The sequence below is a fragment of the Dermochelys coriacea genome, chromosome 27, assembly GCF_009764565.3.
Source record: "Dermochelys coriacea isolate rDerCor1 chromosome 27, rDerCor1.pri.v4, whole genome shotgun sequence".
NCBI lineage: Eukaryota > Metazoa > Chordata > Testudines > Dermochelyidae > Dermochelys > Dermochelys coriacea.
This window is the reverse complement of record NC_050094.1, coordinates 15497096-15511942: the sequence shown is the minus strand read 5'-3', so window position 1 is coordinate 15511942 and position 14847 is coordinate 15497096. Positions and strand designations below refer to the sequence as shown.

At 49.0% G+C, this 14847-nt stretch overlaps 2 protein-coding genes across 4 annotated transcripts; both read right to left on the bottom strand.

Moving 5' to 3' along the window:
- Positions 1-145: 145 nt before the first annotated feature.
- On the bottom strand, positions 146-5275 carry RPL27 (ribosomal protein L27). Its single transcript, XM_038385326.2, has 5 exons — positions 5169-5275; positions 4805-4887; positions 2876-3045; positions 1934-2044; positions 146-236 (listed from the first exon to the last, which is right to left on the bottom strand). Exons 2-5 carry the CDS (start codon positions 4883-4885, stop codon positions 188-190), a joined length of 411 nt encoding a protein of 136 aa, XP_038241254.1. The 5' UTR covers positions 4886-4887; positions 5169-5275; the 3' UTR covers positions 146-187.
- A 760-nt stretch (positions 5276-6035) lies between these two features.
- RUNDC1 (RUN domain containing 1) lies at positions 6036-14717 on the bottom strand. 3 transcript variants are annotated; one of them, XM_043503416.1, is made up of 5 exons: positions 14364-14717; positions 11280-11438; positions 10790-10988; positions 10338-10451; positions 6036-9355 (listed from the first exon to the last, which is right to left on the bottom strand). In XM_043503416.1, exons 1-5 carry the CDS (start codon positions 14700-14702, stop codon positions 8490-8492), a joined length of 1677 nt encoding a protein of 558 aa, XP_043359351.1. In that variant the 5' UTR covers positions 14703-14717; the 3' UTR covers positions 6036-8489. The 3 variants fall into 3 exon arrangements, with proteins under 3 accessions (XP_043359351.1, XP_038241253.2, XP_043359352.1); XM_038385325.2 differs by having other exon boundaries at positions 14493-14717; XM_043503417.1 differs by lacking the exon at positions 10338-10451.
- Between the last annotated feature and the right edge of the window lie 130 nt (positions 14718-14847).

Sequence of the window (14847 nt, the reverse complement as noted above, 5' to 3'; positions counted from 1 at the left end):
CCATTTAACGCTCCATGAATCCCTTCCTGGCTGGCTTAGACTGTAATTACCCCTGCAAGTCATCTAATCGAAGCACAGAGCAAGTGATGTTTAAATTGCAAAGCCAGATGCTTTGCACCAGGGAACATTTTACAGGGCAACAAAATGTTTTTTAATAAACATTTATTGATGCAGCCATGTTACAAGTTTAGAATCGCAGCTTCTGGAAGAACCACTTATTCTTGCCAGTCTTGTATCTGAAAGAGAGGCACAATCCACATGTTAGGAAACGCTTGGCATCAGTGTCCCGAACGAGCTTTGGCCCAAGCTTCAGGCCCACTGAAGCTCACATCTGCGCAGCCTGAGTGGGGCTCTGGAGCAGCCACCACCTCCCTCCCCCAATCCTTTGCAGAGGAAACTCACATGGGACACTTCACCCTCATTTGCTTGGGTTAAACCCACTGGTGAGAATCTGTTCCTGTGGGCACTGCAGCCTGGCCACACAGGTCCCATAGCAGAGAGCCCAGTCCGTCATCTTGGCTGGAGAGCAGTGAGTTCAGCTCCTCCTGAAGAGGGAGCCACCTCACTGCTATGCAGTGACCCCTTTGGCCACATCAGAAGCATTATAGAAAGCTGGGATGAGCCTGCTAATAGGCGTGACAGGCCTTTGGAAGGAGGAAAGCAAAGCAAAAATGCCACTCCCTACACCAAATCCTGTGCCAGTGCCTCACCTGGAGGGGAATAACCCCAGAGTGTAAAACAGCATCTGCCTGGACAGAACTAGCATCTCTGGTTGTTTGGTTAAGTACAACATGGAGATGTGTGCCCCAAACCAAGTTAAATGAGGCCTACAATTTCCTCTTTAACCCTGTATAGTCAGCAAGACGACAGGGGACAAAGGCAGCAACTCTTGGCAGTTGCAGGACTGACAATTCCCACTAGGTTTTTCACAACCCCAAAGTTAGCAAGACATCTGCACAGCCCCAAACCAGAGGTCAGCCAGAACAGATACAGCAGCGTAATCCTGCTGCTAACAAAGGAGCCAAGGCAGTGAGGATGGCTATAGAAGCCACTACACCCTCTGCAGGCAAGTCCCAAGAAAGGATGATTGCTTCTTGTTGAGGAGGATGCTAGTCACAATTCCTTCCTTTGAAGGGGAGGCTCTGAAAGAAGCCACTGAGAAGGCAAATCAATCAGCCTGAAGCACTGATTGCTAAGATGTCAGTGCAGCCGGGGCACACTGGAGTCATGTACATAGGAAAGGGAATCCAATGACATGCATCTGACAGGTAACTAAGGAACAGGATGTCAGGAGGCCACATCAACAAAATTAGGAAACAGCTCCTTTAAGGTCTTATCTGCTCCTACTCCTCCCCTTTCTCCCCCACCACTGGGCAAGTGCTCCCTGCAGTGAGTTCACAGGTGCTTGTGCAAGTGCAGTATTAAATCTGGTTAACGTAACACATTGCTTTGAAAGAATCTGGCCCCCACCACTAGAATACAACCTCCTTGGGGGTGAAGAGTGCACACTGAAGGACAGGAAGTGAAAAACTATACGTATCCAGCTGGAAAGGTAGAATTTTAGGTGAAGGAGGGATGTATGTAAATATTAACTTAGAATGAGGCCTGGTGTTAATTTACAGTTATGCAAAGGATCTTAACATCCTCAAGCAGCTAGACCCTCAGTTACTGTCACTGCAGGGCCAGCACAGCCCCATTCAGGAGCATGCTAGGACGTCAGTGCTATATGAACCCGGTGTTCCTTGGGGTCTCCCAGCCAACAGCTGTCAGGATGGACACACTTCACTTCACTTGAGAACGAGAACAAACCGGGGCACTGGGTTGCAGGTTTCAATGACTCAGAAACTAAAGTATAAACAGATTCCTACAGTTCAATAAAGAAGTGAAAATGTAACAAGCAGCTGGGGGAGGGAGAAACAAGTTTCCAACTCACCTTTCCTCAAATTTAACCTTGGCTTCACGCCTTGCCTTGCGTTTTAGTGCCGGGTCCCTGAACACATCTTTATTAACAACGGTTTTGTCCAGAGGAATATCAACAGAATACCTGAGAGAGAGGGAACAGCAGGCTTTGAAACATCCCAAAGATGTGCTACACCCACATGCCAGGATGCGAGATAGCTAGCCTGAGCTTGGCTAGACAGTGCACCTCTCCTGCCAGCCCACAGAATGATGGCAGTTAAAACATACCTAAGAGACAGAATTAGGCCAGCACCCCTAATGACCTAAGAGTCCTCAAGCACTCTGAGCCAGTAGATGGTGTGAGAGGTGCCAAGCAGCCTTGCTTTGCTCTCACTGTGCACTCAGAAGCACACAACACTATCAGAACTGGGGAAGGGAAGGCCAGTGACAGTATCATGAAATGCTGGTTCTGCTACAGTCCCCAAATACCCAGCTCTTTCTATTGCACTGTCCATAAGTAGATCTCAAAGTCCCTTACCAAGGAGATCGGTATCGTTATTATAAATCCTCTTCAGAGTTTACAGGAGGAAGGCTGTGTCTCCAGGCAAAGAAAAAAAAGGAAAGGGCTAAATAATAGCCAATGCCACTAGAGATGCATTTGTGGACAACAGAATTTGTCCACCGACCTCTCCCACAGTGAGAGTATCAGCCTGAATCGTGATGATAAATGAATAGGGAAGATCATGAATGTCTCACCCCAACTTTTGAATCCTCCAAGAAATTATCACTGGCCACCCAAGTCAGCCACCTGCAAATCTATTCACTGAGCTGCACAAGGACATAACTGAGGAAATCTCAGAGAAGCAGATTTCTCGGCTTTACCAAAGAGAAAAGCTGCTTTTGCCATGTTGAAGGAAATGAAAAGTAATTTACTAGTTCTATTAGCAGCACTTCAGTGAGCCCCGAGCCTGCTCACCTGGTGGGCATTAGATGGTTGTAGTTATAAACCTTCACAAAAGATTTGATCTTGGACCTCTTCGCTATCTTCTTTTTGCCCATTGCAGCAGTTACCTTCCGTGGGTATCTATCAATACCAGCCACCAGGGCGTGGCTATATGGTCGGTCCGAGGTACCATCGTCAATGTTCTGAAACACACAGGAGACCTATTAGCAACGCACAGACACCTGGATTCTGGGAGGTCACCATAGATTCTTCTACTTTTTGAACAGAAAAACTGCTATAGCTTAATGAGTTTAAGGCTTTGGAGAGAGAGCCAAATGGCAGGGTGCAGAGAACCCCCCAAAAAAATCCTCAGCTATGTGAACAGATCTAAAGCCTGCATGCCACAAAAAGCGGCACTAAGGGAAGTCCCCAGAATGCTCACACTGTATTCCATGGAATTTTTAGAGGCTTCTCTTCTGCAGGTGTGCAACCCCCATGAATAACAACAGGATATATGCAATAACCTCAAACTATCTAGCTCTAGGAGTTAACATTTCTAGGCATCTCCGTTCTCAGCCCGACAAGCAGCATATGGATGACAGGTTTCCAGATGCTCCTAGGTAATACAGAGAAAGCAAATGTCTAATTACCTTACATGCTTATCCAGCCTTTGTCACTATAAAATCTGAGCGCCCCACAATCTTTAATGTATTTATTCTCACAATCCCCCTGTGAGGTGGCAGTGCTATTATACCCATTTTCAGGTGAGAAACTGAGGCACAGAGGTTAACCCTGCACAGCTCCTGGGAGGCTGGATTCCCAGCACAGGTAGACAGATCCATGCTCTCTCTGCTCAGGTGAATGTGCTGAAGGTAACAGTATGGACACAGCTGCAGCCAGACATACCCAGAGGGATTAAGTGACTTTTCCAGGGTCCAAAAGCAAGTTTGCGACACAGCAGCAAATCGGCCCTGGGACTCCCAATCCTAGATTAAGAAAAGGAGGACTTGGGGCATCTTAGAGACTAAAAGAAAAGGAGTACTTGTGGCACCTTAGAGACTAACAAATTTATTAGAGCATAAGCTTTCGTGAGCTACAGCTCACTTCATCGGATGCATCCGATGAAGTGAGCTGTAGCTCACGAAAGCTTATGCTCTAATAAATTTGTTAGTCTCTAAGGTGCCACAAGTACTCCTTTTCTTTTTGCGAATACAGACTAACACGGCTGCTACTCTGAAACCTTAGAGACTAACAAATTTATTAGAGCATCAGCTTTCGTGATGCATCCGATGAAGTGAGCTGTAGCTCACGAAAGCTTATGCTCTAATAAATTTGTTAGTCTCTAAGGTGCCACAAGTACTCCTTTTCTTTTTGCAAATACAGACTAACACGGCGGCTACTCTGAAACCTGTCATTATGCAATCCTAGATTAGTACCTGACCATTAGACAATCCTTCACATCCTGGTGCACCATGAATGTCGGTGCACTGGCCTCTCTGTGACCCACTCAGCGAACGTTAACCCACCCTCACAAACCTCACTGAACACACACACACACAGAGCAACTAAGGCCTACAGAAGTTGATTTAAACCACATAAAACCACAAAGGGATTAAGTGACAACTAAGATTAGAACCCATAAATCCCCAACCATGTCCAGAACAGGCCTCTCGCTAGAATACGACGGCACAGACAACTATGGACACTGGGGAGAGCCTATGGCTCTTTAAATATGCCGCATGTTTACATGCCAAAGGCATGGGGAGCAAATAATTCATGAAGCCCCAGATCTGTAGGTGGTGCCTTCCCTTACATGCCCCGGCAAAGCCCTGGCCAGCCCTCTGCTTTTCAACAGCGCCCAGAGACGCCAGAAAAGGGCGTTAGGCCACCACTGCCGAAGGCACCTCCCTGGTGCTCGGAGCTTTGGGCCCCGGCGAAGGCCTGTTCCAGCGGGAGATTTACCTTCACGATGACAGCTTTGCGCCCCGAGTAGCGCCCGGCCAGGACGAGCACCACCTTCCCGGGCTTCATGAACTTCCCCATCTCTGCCAGGGGAGAACAGACTTTAGACGCCAGGCAGCCGCCCAGGAGCCGCCAGGATCGGGGCCCCGCGCTGCCCCGCCCCCCCGGCGCCCCGCCCGCCCACGGGCCCGGGAACCTGCCCCGCGGGGCCCCGAGCCCGCTCCCCGCAGGAACATCCCCCGCTCCAGCCCCGCCCGGGCAGAGGCCCCGGCACCGCCGCGGCCCGCCCCGCCCCGCGCGCCCCCAGCCGGGCCCCGCCGCCCCGCGGATGGCGGCCGATGCCGGGCCGCGGCCCAGGGCTCACCGAGGGTGCCGGCTCCGATGGCGCCCAAACCGGAAAAGGAAAGCGCCTCCGCCGCGCCGACCTTTCACCCCGCGCTTCCGGTCACCTGACTTCCGCTTCCGCTCGCACGAGCGGGCGAAAGGGCCGGAAGCGGGCGGAGCCGCGCGGCGTCCGCGGCCCCCTGTAGCCCTTGGCCTGGCCTGGCCTGAGGCAGCGGGAGCCCGGCGCTCGTCCGGCCTCCAGGGGCGGGGCAGCTGATACAGCGCCGAGCACGGCGCGGGGGGGCCCCAGCCCCGCAACCCTCCTCCCCCCGTGCACATTTCAGTGCGTTTAAAGGGGAGCCCGCTGTTACAGCTGCCCCCAGCCCCTGGGCCACGGGCTGCGCCTTGCACTTAAAATCTTCTTTTTGAGGGTGTTTATCTCCCCCCTGCAATCATGTAAACCGCCCCCCCCCACTATCGGGCACGGAACCAGTGACCCTGCCAGACCCACATGCCTCTCCCAGCCCTCTCACCCACAGACGGGAAAGTAGTATCTTCCCCACGCCAAGTTTTTTTCCATTTGTCAGCTAAGGTATTACTCCAGACAGGCCTGCAAACTTTAAAATGGACAATTCTTTCCAATCCCGCCCTCAAGGCCAAGGTAGCCTCTTCCTCACCACACCACAGAGCACGCCTGGAAGGGGTGCACTTGACCTTCCAGAAGTTTTATTTTCTTTCCTATTAAGACATCAGCTGCCCCTGGTGGTGCCCAGTTGCATCCTTGCTGACCCCAGTTTTTAGTTACTAATGATCTAACCTATGTTCTGTTCCTAAATAATGGTGCAGCATACAAGCTATAAAGGTAATAGCTGTAGGTAGGAACCAAAGTTTCAAAGTCTAGAAGGAATGAGAGGGTGCATTAACAGTGTATCTATTAATGTACAAGTATGTAATACAACATACACAAACCACCATGACTTTTATTATCAGCAATAGATACTGTACTCTCCACCACACAAATACATTCATCCTATTGCACATATGCACAGACTTAAAATCAGAACAAAATCAGCATCAGAAATAAAGCAGATTTCTGAACTAGTGTACAATACAAACTTCTCCAGCATAGCACTGTAAACACAAAAGGGAGTTAAGAATTAGAAAAACCTGAAGACAAGAAGCTTTATGGAACCATTTATGGCCCCAGAAAAGCCTTTCCAGCAATCAGACACTTCCACTGCCAACTTATTTGTAACTGCCACAGATTTAACAAACACATGCAGATTTCAGACAAAAAATAGCCAAACCAGAATGAGGAATGTTCCATGGAAATTATTCTTGAATTAAATCTTGCCTCTCCAGCTAATCTTAATGTGGTTGGTCATGAGTAATTCTATAATTTACTGTCCAGGAAGACAAGTTTATCTGGATAAATGAGCTTAGAATTTTTCACCCTTAGACAAGCCTCTGAAAATACATAAACAGTTTCATAACTGAAGGGTACAACATGGAAACAGTTTCCACATATGTAAGAGTCACTGCTGCTGGTTTTCATTATATTTCAGTAAACTATTTCTGCATTAAAAACATGTGAAGGAATGTGTTACTAACCACTAATTCTTCAAAGAAACTAACACCCTCCTTATAGTGTACTATAAATTTCACTCTGCTCCAAACACGCAAATAATTTTGGGAAGGGGGGCGGGGGAGATTCTGGTCTCTCTGAAGTTAGTGGCAGCTTTAGGCCCCAATGCTCAATGTCCAAAATCTGTGGTGTCAGTCTATGTATTTCTAGATGTTTTCCCAAATAATGGTTTCAATGCTTTTTAGACAGAAATAAGTAGAAGCCAGCAGCCCTACTGCACTAAACTGTGCGTGCAACTGAGAGGAACTGGTAGTAAGAAAACATTCCTTTTCAAGCTTCAAAGAGAGAGCTATTATGAACAGTGGGCAAATCGGGAACAAAGAAACTACCTTGACAGCCCTATTTCTAGCTACTAAATGTACAATTGGAGTGGTCACTCCCAACCCATCCCCCATGGGCCTGAGACTCAGATGTTGCTGTTTTGCCAGGAAGCTGAAGGGAACAGGAGGCCAGACTGAGGCATTACTGTTTCCCATATAAATCCATTACCTGCTGCTCAGGAGATCACTGATGCATGTACAAAGGAGACCACTCTCCTCAGCTCTATTCCAGTCAAACCCTCAGTTCTCTTTTGTTCCCAGAAGTGATTTTCTCTTGCAGATTACTACTTCCACAGCGCTGACTGATTTGACTGCAGACCTACCTGTAACCAATGCACGAAGCTTTGCCTTCAGACCAGCAGAAAATGCTCAGTTACACAATAACCAAATACATTCGATGTAGAAAGTTTTGGCCAAGAGATACTGACCACAGAAGTGCTTTCAGGAATTACACTGGGAATATCAGACATCTGTAACTACTACAATTTATTTTCTATAAGGAGCCATATGAGCAACTGTTCTTGCAGCACAGGGGCTAATAATTAACTCAAGTTAAACACAGTACCTGGAAAACGGAATATTTGTTTACCGTTGTTAAACCAATGCATCTGCAATGAAACCCTGGCCTGATGATATTCAGGGCTTTGACCAAAGCTCCAAGAGGGAGCTGAGATTCTTACACAATGCACCTGAATGCTCAATCGAGTCACCTGTCACCACATAGTCCAAAGAATCTCAACGTCTGGACTTCTGCAGCCACTCATCCTGCAAGATACAAACCAATAGGGCAACTATAGCTCAGAGCAGAAACTGTCCCCAGGCAAAATCTACATAAATGTGGGGGAGGGGATGTCCAACTCCACCTCTGGGCACGCTGCATCAAGCCTAGGCAGCGGAAGAAAGATGCATCTGTCAAAAAGCCTCACACAGCTCTGTGAGAAACAGCAAAATGCCACAAGTGACCCTCTTTTAGACCAGAAATTCTGGGGCTGACCATACAGCCACAGCACAGGAACCGCTTCCCCTGAACTCCACGGGAGCTGCCCCGATGCACTGGCTGGAAAATCAGACCCTTTTTATTGCATTTCAGACAGTGGTTCACTCCTAAGGCATGTGACAGAGGCAAGGCACCAACAGATGGGGGGCAGCAGCTCTGCTGTTAAGAGCTGCATTAGCACAGGCCTGGGTGAGATGCCACACAACCCAAAGATCTGCAGCATTTCCTCACAGGCAATCTGGTAAGGGAGGTTTCCAGTGTCAAGACACTAAACTGCTCTCCTAGGAGACACAACCAGCTTCAAAGGGGACAAGTTTGGTCATAAACAAGGCTCCTCCTCTAAGCAAGTAAGTTAATAAATTCCTACAGGGGAAAGAGGGCTGATCCGGAAAGGACACATCAAAAAGCATCTTTGATGTTTTTCAGCTGCCGGACAGCCAGGTCAACAGGAAGGTTGAACTTTAAATTGCTCAGGCGGCTGAGAAGGTTGAGTGCACTCTCAAAGCCTGTGTTGGCCATGTAGCTCCAGGGCTGATAGTGAGACTGTATCAGAGCCCCGGATTTGCAGATCAGATTCACCCAGGAAACCAGACGCTGTTCATTTAATGCCATGCACACCAGGGCTTTCAGTTCAGAGTCCGCACTGCGCTTGAATGGATCATGCTCTGTGAGGACAGTGTGAACAGCCGTCAAAAGGCTCTGCTTGGGGGTCACAGTGATGCCGCCCGTCACAGGAAGGGAAAAAGACTGGGAGAGCTTGCGCGCTGGGGACTCCACGAAGGCACGGCCGTTCTTGGTGTTGTAATACTTCACAAAGAGTTCCCAGGGGTGCATGGTCTGTGGCGACGAGGTAAATGCAGGAATCAGGCACGCAATGGGTGCCAACACCAAGCTCATCCCTTGAGAAGAGGCATAGAGCCCATGAGCCATCAGGTCTCGTATAGCAATGGTCAGTTCCTTCCGCACAGCCAGCGTCAACTCATCTCTTGCTCCTAAGGAGACATCCTGCATGCTGGAATAGCTGAGCACATGTTCCTGGTGCTGGTGCTTCAGTGCCAGCTGCCTCACTTGGTCTACAGACAATTCCAGTTTCTTAATTAAGGGAGAATAGTCCTTATTGGCCTGGTCCTTCTGCCAGAGGGTGCGGGGGATCTGACCTGTAGCACAGCCAAACTGACTGACAGCAAATATCTGCAGCACAGCGAGCATGCGACGCATAAGGTGCAGGCCTGTTTCTCGCATCTTTCTGGCATCTTCTGGGTTCACTGTTTGATTAGGGAAAAGGAGAAATGCTGCCATTAGAGAATCAGATTTATCTATGCTTATTCCTATATACGGGGAGCTCATCATCCACTCCACTAGGGGATGCTTTCGCTCTGGTGCTGCTGGCTGAGTGATTCATGCTGCTTTGCTCAAGAGAGAGTGGCGGCTTCTCAGCACTCATTCAAACTGGAAAATGGGGCATCAGATATTCATGTGTCCCATTCTCAAACTGCATTGTACACCTTAAATCACATGACAGAGAATTAATCCTACTATGGATGCTCTTTTAGCAGGCACAAGTGACCAAAGCAGAATTTTAAGATCTCTACTGAGGGGAGAGGGTGTTTCAGACACAGATTTGTGGATATCCCAGTATCAGAAGGATAATGACCGGGTGCCAGAAGTTTTTGTGGAAGGAAGTTGCTCATGTGCAAGAACTAGTTGTCTCAGGGAATAACCTGACCTGCTCATTCCAGAACCTGGGACCAAATCGAGCTCTTAAGTGGGTGGTCTCATTGTAATCTATAACGAACAATAGATACACCAGCCAGTGATTTCTGCTGATGAAGAGTTCAGGACTAGAACAGCTTGAGTGGTGCAGGCTAAGACTGAGCTGCTTTGGTAAAGCTACAGCATGTCAGGAGAGACTGCACAGTACCTTGTTTGCATTACGTCTGCTGCTAGGTAATTATCAGAAGCCCCTCATTTTTGTGAGCTCCAAGTTAAAGAGCGATCCTATCCCTCAATGACGTGTTGGTGCACATTCACTGTACAATCACACTGGCCAACAGGGAAAGGTAAGAGTTCAAACATGAGGTTTCTGGCTTATTGTCTGGATCAATGAAAGGGTAAGGAAATCACCACTAGCAGGGGAAAAGTAACACTGAATTTAGGAAGTGATGGGACACCAGTTCCTGCAGGTTGGAAGCCAGCTGGCTAACAAAAGGAGAAGCAGCAAGAGCCAAACACATGTAAATTGCCCACCTCTGTTATTCCCAGGAGGCAGCCTGGCATTTGGTTTGTAGGGGCCACTTCCAGGCTTTCTGCCTGAACATGCACAATGTCCATCCTCCACCTGACCAGGACTTCCAACCTCATCTAGAATGAGGAATCCACAATGACAACAGTTTGTTATTTTGCATCCCTACATCAGCTGTAAGATTTCAGCAACATATCGCAGACTGTAGGTCAGTATTGCCTTATATTCCTCTACACATGGGTGACCATCCTGCCTCTCAGCATCACACCTATCAGTGCCCCAGGTTCTCCACACACTATCCCTCACCATAGAGAGGTCTGTGCTACTTTGTGCCAGATTCTGCCCCATTGAGGTCTGCATCCTTCCTCTCCCTGATTCAAGCCATGCTATACCCAAGATGCTCCTGCTGCACCAATGAGCAGCTCTCCTGATTGTATAAGCAAAACCCAGCACTGACCCTGAATGAAGCTGATGAACATTTCCAGGTCCCGTATTTGTGTCTTCAGCTGTTCCACCAGCTGCTCCTTCACCCTTGCAGGATTGACAATCTGGGCAACAGCCACATCCACCTGCTGCCGCAGCTCCTCTGGGGACAGCGATGCAATATCCTCATTCAAGTTCATATCCAGCTTCTTTATTAACTCCTCTATAATCACCTGCAGAACATAAAATATAACGAGTGTCATGATCTCATGTGGCCCTCCCACCTGCGGAGCCAGAATGCTGCTTTCACTTACCCACTAGTTATTTTGGGGCAAAGCCAGTCTGGACTTTATTCTATCCACTAACAGTAAATTGTAGTAGTCCCTATGGATTATATTCATGGATCCAGACTTATGATGTTGTATTACAGCTGCCTGAATCAGCACTGGCCACATGCTAGTGTTCTGAGAGAGGCACTAGCTGGTGTTAAGAAAGGGCACGGGCAGAGGATCCAGAGGCCTTACCCGCTGTCTTTCCATGACCATGGATTGGGGCAGTGAATCATAGCTGCCCTCTTGGTAAGCGAAGGTCTCCAAGTCATCTAGCTGTGTCTTGAGCTGCATGATTAGCTCTCGCTGCTTCTCCTTCCGGGTCTCAATTCGCTCCTGATTCTCCCGCTCCCCCTGAAATGAGTTTATTGGAAAAGAAACTGAACACTCCACTCATAGCCAAGGCCCTGGAGATAGGATTGTTACATCAGGGGTGTTTGGCAGTTAACCTTACAGCCCATGCCACTAGCGAGTTCTGTACACCTGCACTGACAAGAGGCTGCAGGCTTTCAGTGAGAAGAAATTCCAGCCCAGTCACCTTTATACAAAAGAAGTGTTTCTGCAGGCCTCTTGCACCCCCTACTCTAGTCTCACTAGTCAGAAACCTCAGCAAGTAGAGAATTTTGTTGTAAGCTGTCAGATGATGATCACGTCTCATAGCAACTTCTGGAGTTCTTACAGATCTCAGAGTGAAGCAGCAACCTGACACGCCCTACATAACAGAGAAGAGTCATGGCTCTGTGCACTAGTATACATTAACTTTGTACAAAATCCTCCTATAGCGCTCTCATGGTAAGTGCTGGGCTCCAAAAACACACAAGAGATCTGCAAAAAGAAAAGGAGTACTTGTGGCACCTTAGAGACTAACAAATTTATTAGAGCATAAGCTTTCGTGAGCTACAGCTCAAGATCTGGACATTGCTTTTGGATGCAGTTGCATTAGATGTGTATGTGCTTTGCCAACCACAGAAGGCTACCCCAGTTTCAGCCCCCAGATCTTTCCTATAACATATTACCATCACAAACTGCATGGCACTTTACTTTGGTATAACCTGAAGGGTATTTCAGGAATAGGTTTTCTGGATAATGCACTAAAATTGTACATAAGTGAAACAAATGCAACCTATTATTTCTCAACCAAAAGGTAGATTTATATTGAAAGTGGCACTTACCAAAGCCTACAGATATTAAGCATGGGAATAAAAAGCAGAAATATTCAATTACATTCTAAATTAGATTTGGGTTTGTTGTTGTTTTTCCCCAAATAAAGTAGCTGAAATTTTATTGATTTAAATAAAACCTTGTTATCTCAGACATTTGGGATCCTTCTGAATTACATACAAAGCCAATTAGTATCAAGATCACAAACCCTATCTCTACTCCTGCATGAAAATCAAGGGTAATAAATGTCCCAAGCAAGTGTCTGAATTGCCCAGACTTCAATCTAGACTTTGCAAGCAGTACTAATGCCTACAGACAGAATGAGAGAGAGAGAGAGAGAGAGAAAGAGTTCAGCTAAGAGCCAGAGTTCATTCTGCTCACTATCCTTACCACTTCCAGCACAGGGCAGCAAACAAGCAAGATTAAACTGGAGCATTTTAAAACTGCAGATGGGCAGGAAATTGCCACTGGAATAAGGTTTGGTGTAGAAGACTATTTTCCACCAAATGCATCCGATGAAGTGAGCTGTAGCTCATGAAAGCTTATGCTCAAATAAATTTGTTAGTCTCTAAGGTGTCACAAGTACTCCTTTTCTTTTTGGAGTGGGACTGAAAGCCTTGTAACAGTATCTTATTTAAAACTGATTAATTGTTGGGGGGGTACAGATGAAGCTTCTTTGCTTCTGAGAGTAGCTCTAAGTCCCTGCCCTGCTGTTTTTGGTGATGTAATAGCTGCTAAGCAGCTTTTAGTAACATTAAAAAAAGCAAATGGGAATCATCCAGATTTCCCATGTGCAAAGAGGCAGCAACATTCCCAATTAATCTCCCTGTCCCTCTCATCCTCTTCTCCGGTGTGAGCTGGCCTCTTGCACAGGGCTTCCCCATTAGCTGGTAGCAGGGGCCCTGACTAAGCCCAGCACCCTGATCCAGCCCCATGCATAATTTGCTTTAACACTCCTTGTTCATTGTGCTTGAGGAAAAGGTGGAGAGGGGTGTGGAACTGTAAATATAATTTATCTGTACAGATGTAAGGTCAAATGAGGAAGGTCAACTTCCCCTGTTCTGATGCTAGTGGAAAAGGAACTGTAATGCAAGAGGCTAACAGGCAGGTTATACCAAATATTATCAGTGATCTAAGCCAATGAATCACACTGGAGAAATTCACATGGATGCTGTATCCTGACTGTCTTGTACTGCTCCTGGGAAATGCTAGCAGGCCAGGCAGAATCATATATCCTACAAAGATGAAGTGCAGTATCGCTTCAGCTTCCTTCACATGGCTATTGCTGGACACACTGTACCTTCTCATTTTAACTGGGCATTTCATGGCTGAAGTTCAAAAGTGAACTTTCATATTAAGCGGCTGTCCACACTGTGAAACAACCACGTTTAAGAAAACTCTGTGCAGCTAAGTCTAACTATGGTTGCACCTAAGCGAAACAGTGCTTTAGCCCAAGGACGGATTAGTCCAGAGCACAGGCATGAACAGTCTAGCCCCATGCACACAGGTTGGAGTAAACCATTTTACAAAGTCAGTTGTGGATTTTGGTTCCTTTGACCTTGAATCCGTTCCCTGTAAATTGCAGTTCAGAAAATCAGGTTCTGCAAGCTGTGCCCTTCCACTTCTCTAGGGTGTGACAATCGTGTAGCTCGCAAACACGACTCACGAGAGCAACCCGCTCCATAAAGCGGAGATTTCAGAGTAGCAGCCGTGTTAGTCTGTATTCGCAAAAAGAAAAGGAGTACTTGTGGCACCTTAGAGACTAACAAATTTATTAGAGCATAAGCTTTCGTGAGCTACAGCTCACTTCATCGGATGCATTTGCGGAGAGTGACAGCCGGAAGCCCGAGGAAGCGTGACAGAAAACAGTGGTGCTGAATTTTACTGAATTCTCCCCTGGCTCGCTGTCCGCGGAGACGGGCCACCGGCATCGCGCCTTCTGGGGCGCGGCCTGGAGCGGGGAGAAGCGCCGTGCCCCGTGGCAAATCCACCCCCCGAGAGGCAGTCGCTGCTCCCGCCCCAGGGCAGGGCAGGGCAGGGCAGGGCAAGGCGGGGCGGCCCCGGCCCCGGCCCCGGCCCCGGCCCCGGCCCCAGCCCCAGCCCGCCGGCCGCACTCACCGGGGCCTCCCCGAGCCCGTCCCCCAGCGCGGCCGGGCAGCCGCGGAAGGCGAAGTCCTCGAGGTCGCGCAGCAGCCGCTGCTGCTCGGCGGGCCCGGCCCGCGCCACCTGGCGGAGCCGGAACTGCACCTGGGCGAAGTGCGAGACCAGCGCCAGCAGGGCCCCGTGCAGGCGGCGGCGCTCGGCGCGGAGCCGCGGCAGCGAGCGGGGCGAGCCCCCCGGCGAGCCCAGCCCCGACCCGCCCGGGGCCCCGGCCTCGGCCCCCGCCTCCGCCACCGCCCCGACCGGGGCCCAGCGCTCGCCGGGGCCCAGCGCCTCCGCCTCCGCCTCCGCCTCCATGGGCCCGGCGCCGCCGCTAGCGGGGCCGCGCCGCCGCCATCTTCCCGGAAGCGCCGCCGCCGGGGCCCCCAGGGGGCGGGGCTAAGCGGCGGCGCTTCCGGGAAACAGGGCGGGGCTTGGAGCAGAGGGCGGGGCTTGGCGTGTG

Excerpts from the sequence above, each read along its gene's own strand:
- RPL27 (XM_038385326.2), bottom strand. The coding sequence starts at position 4,885 with ATGGGGAAGTTCATGAAGCCCGGGAAGGTGGTGCTCGTCCTGGCCGGG. Across the intron at positions 3,046-4,804 it reads GCAAAGCTGTCATCGTGAAG|AACATTGACGATGGTACCTC; the intron begins GTAAATCTCCCG and ends TGTGTGTTTCAG. Across the intron at positions 237-1,933 it reads AAGGTTAAATTTGAGGAAAG|ATACAAGACTGGCAAGAATA; the intron begins GTGAGTTGGAAA and ends CCTCTCTTTCAG.
- RUNDC1 (XM_043503416.1), bottom strand. The coding sequence starts at position 14,702 with ATGGAGGCGGAGGCGGAGGCGGAGGCGCTGGGCCCCGGCGAGCGCTGG. Across the intron at positions 11,439-14,363 it reads ACGGGCTCGGGGAGGCCCCG|GGGGAGCGGGAGAATCAGGA; the intron begins GTGAGTGCGGCC and ends AACTCATTTCAG. Across the intron at positions 9,356-10,337 it reads GCCTCCTGGGAATAACAGAG|TGAACCCAGAAGATGCCAGA; the intron begins GTGGGCAATTTA and ends CTAATCAAACAG.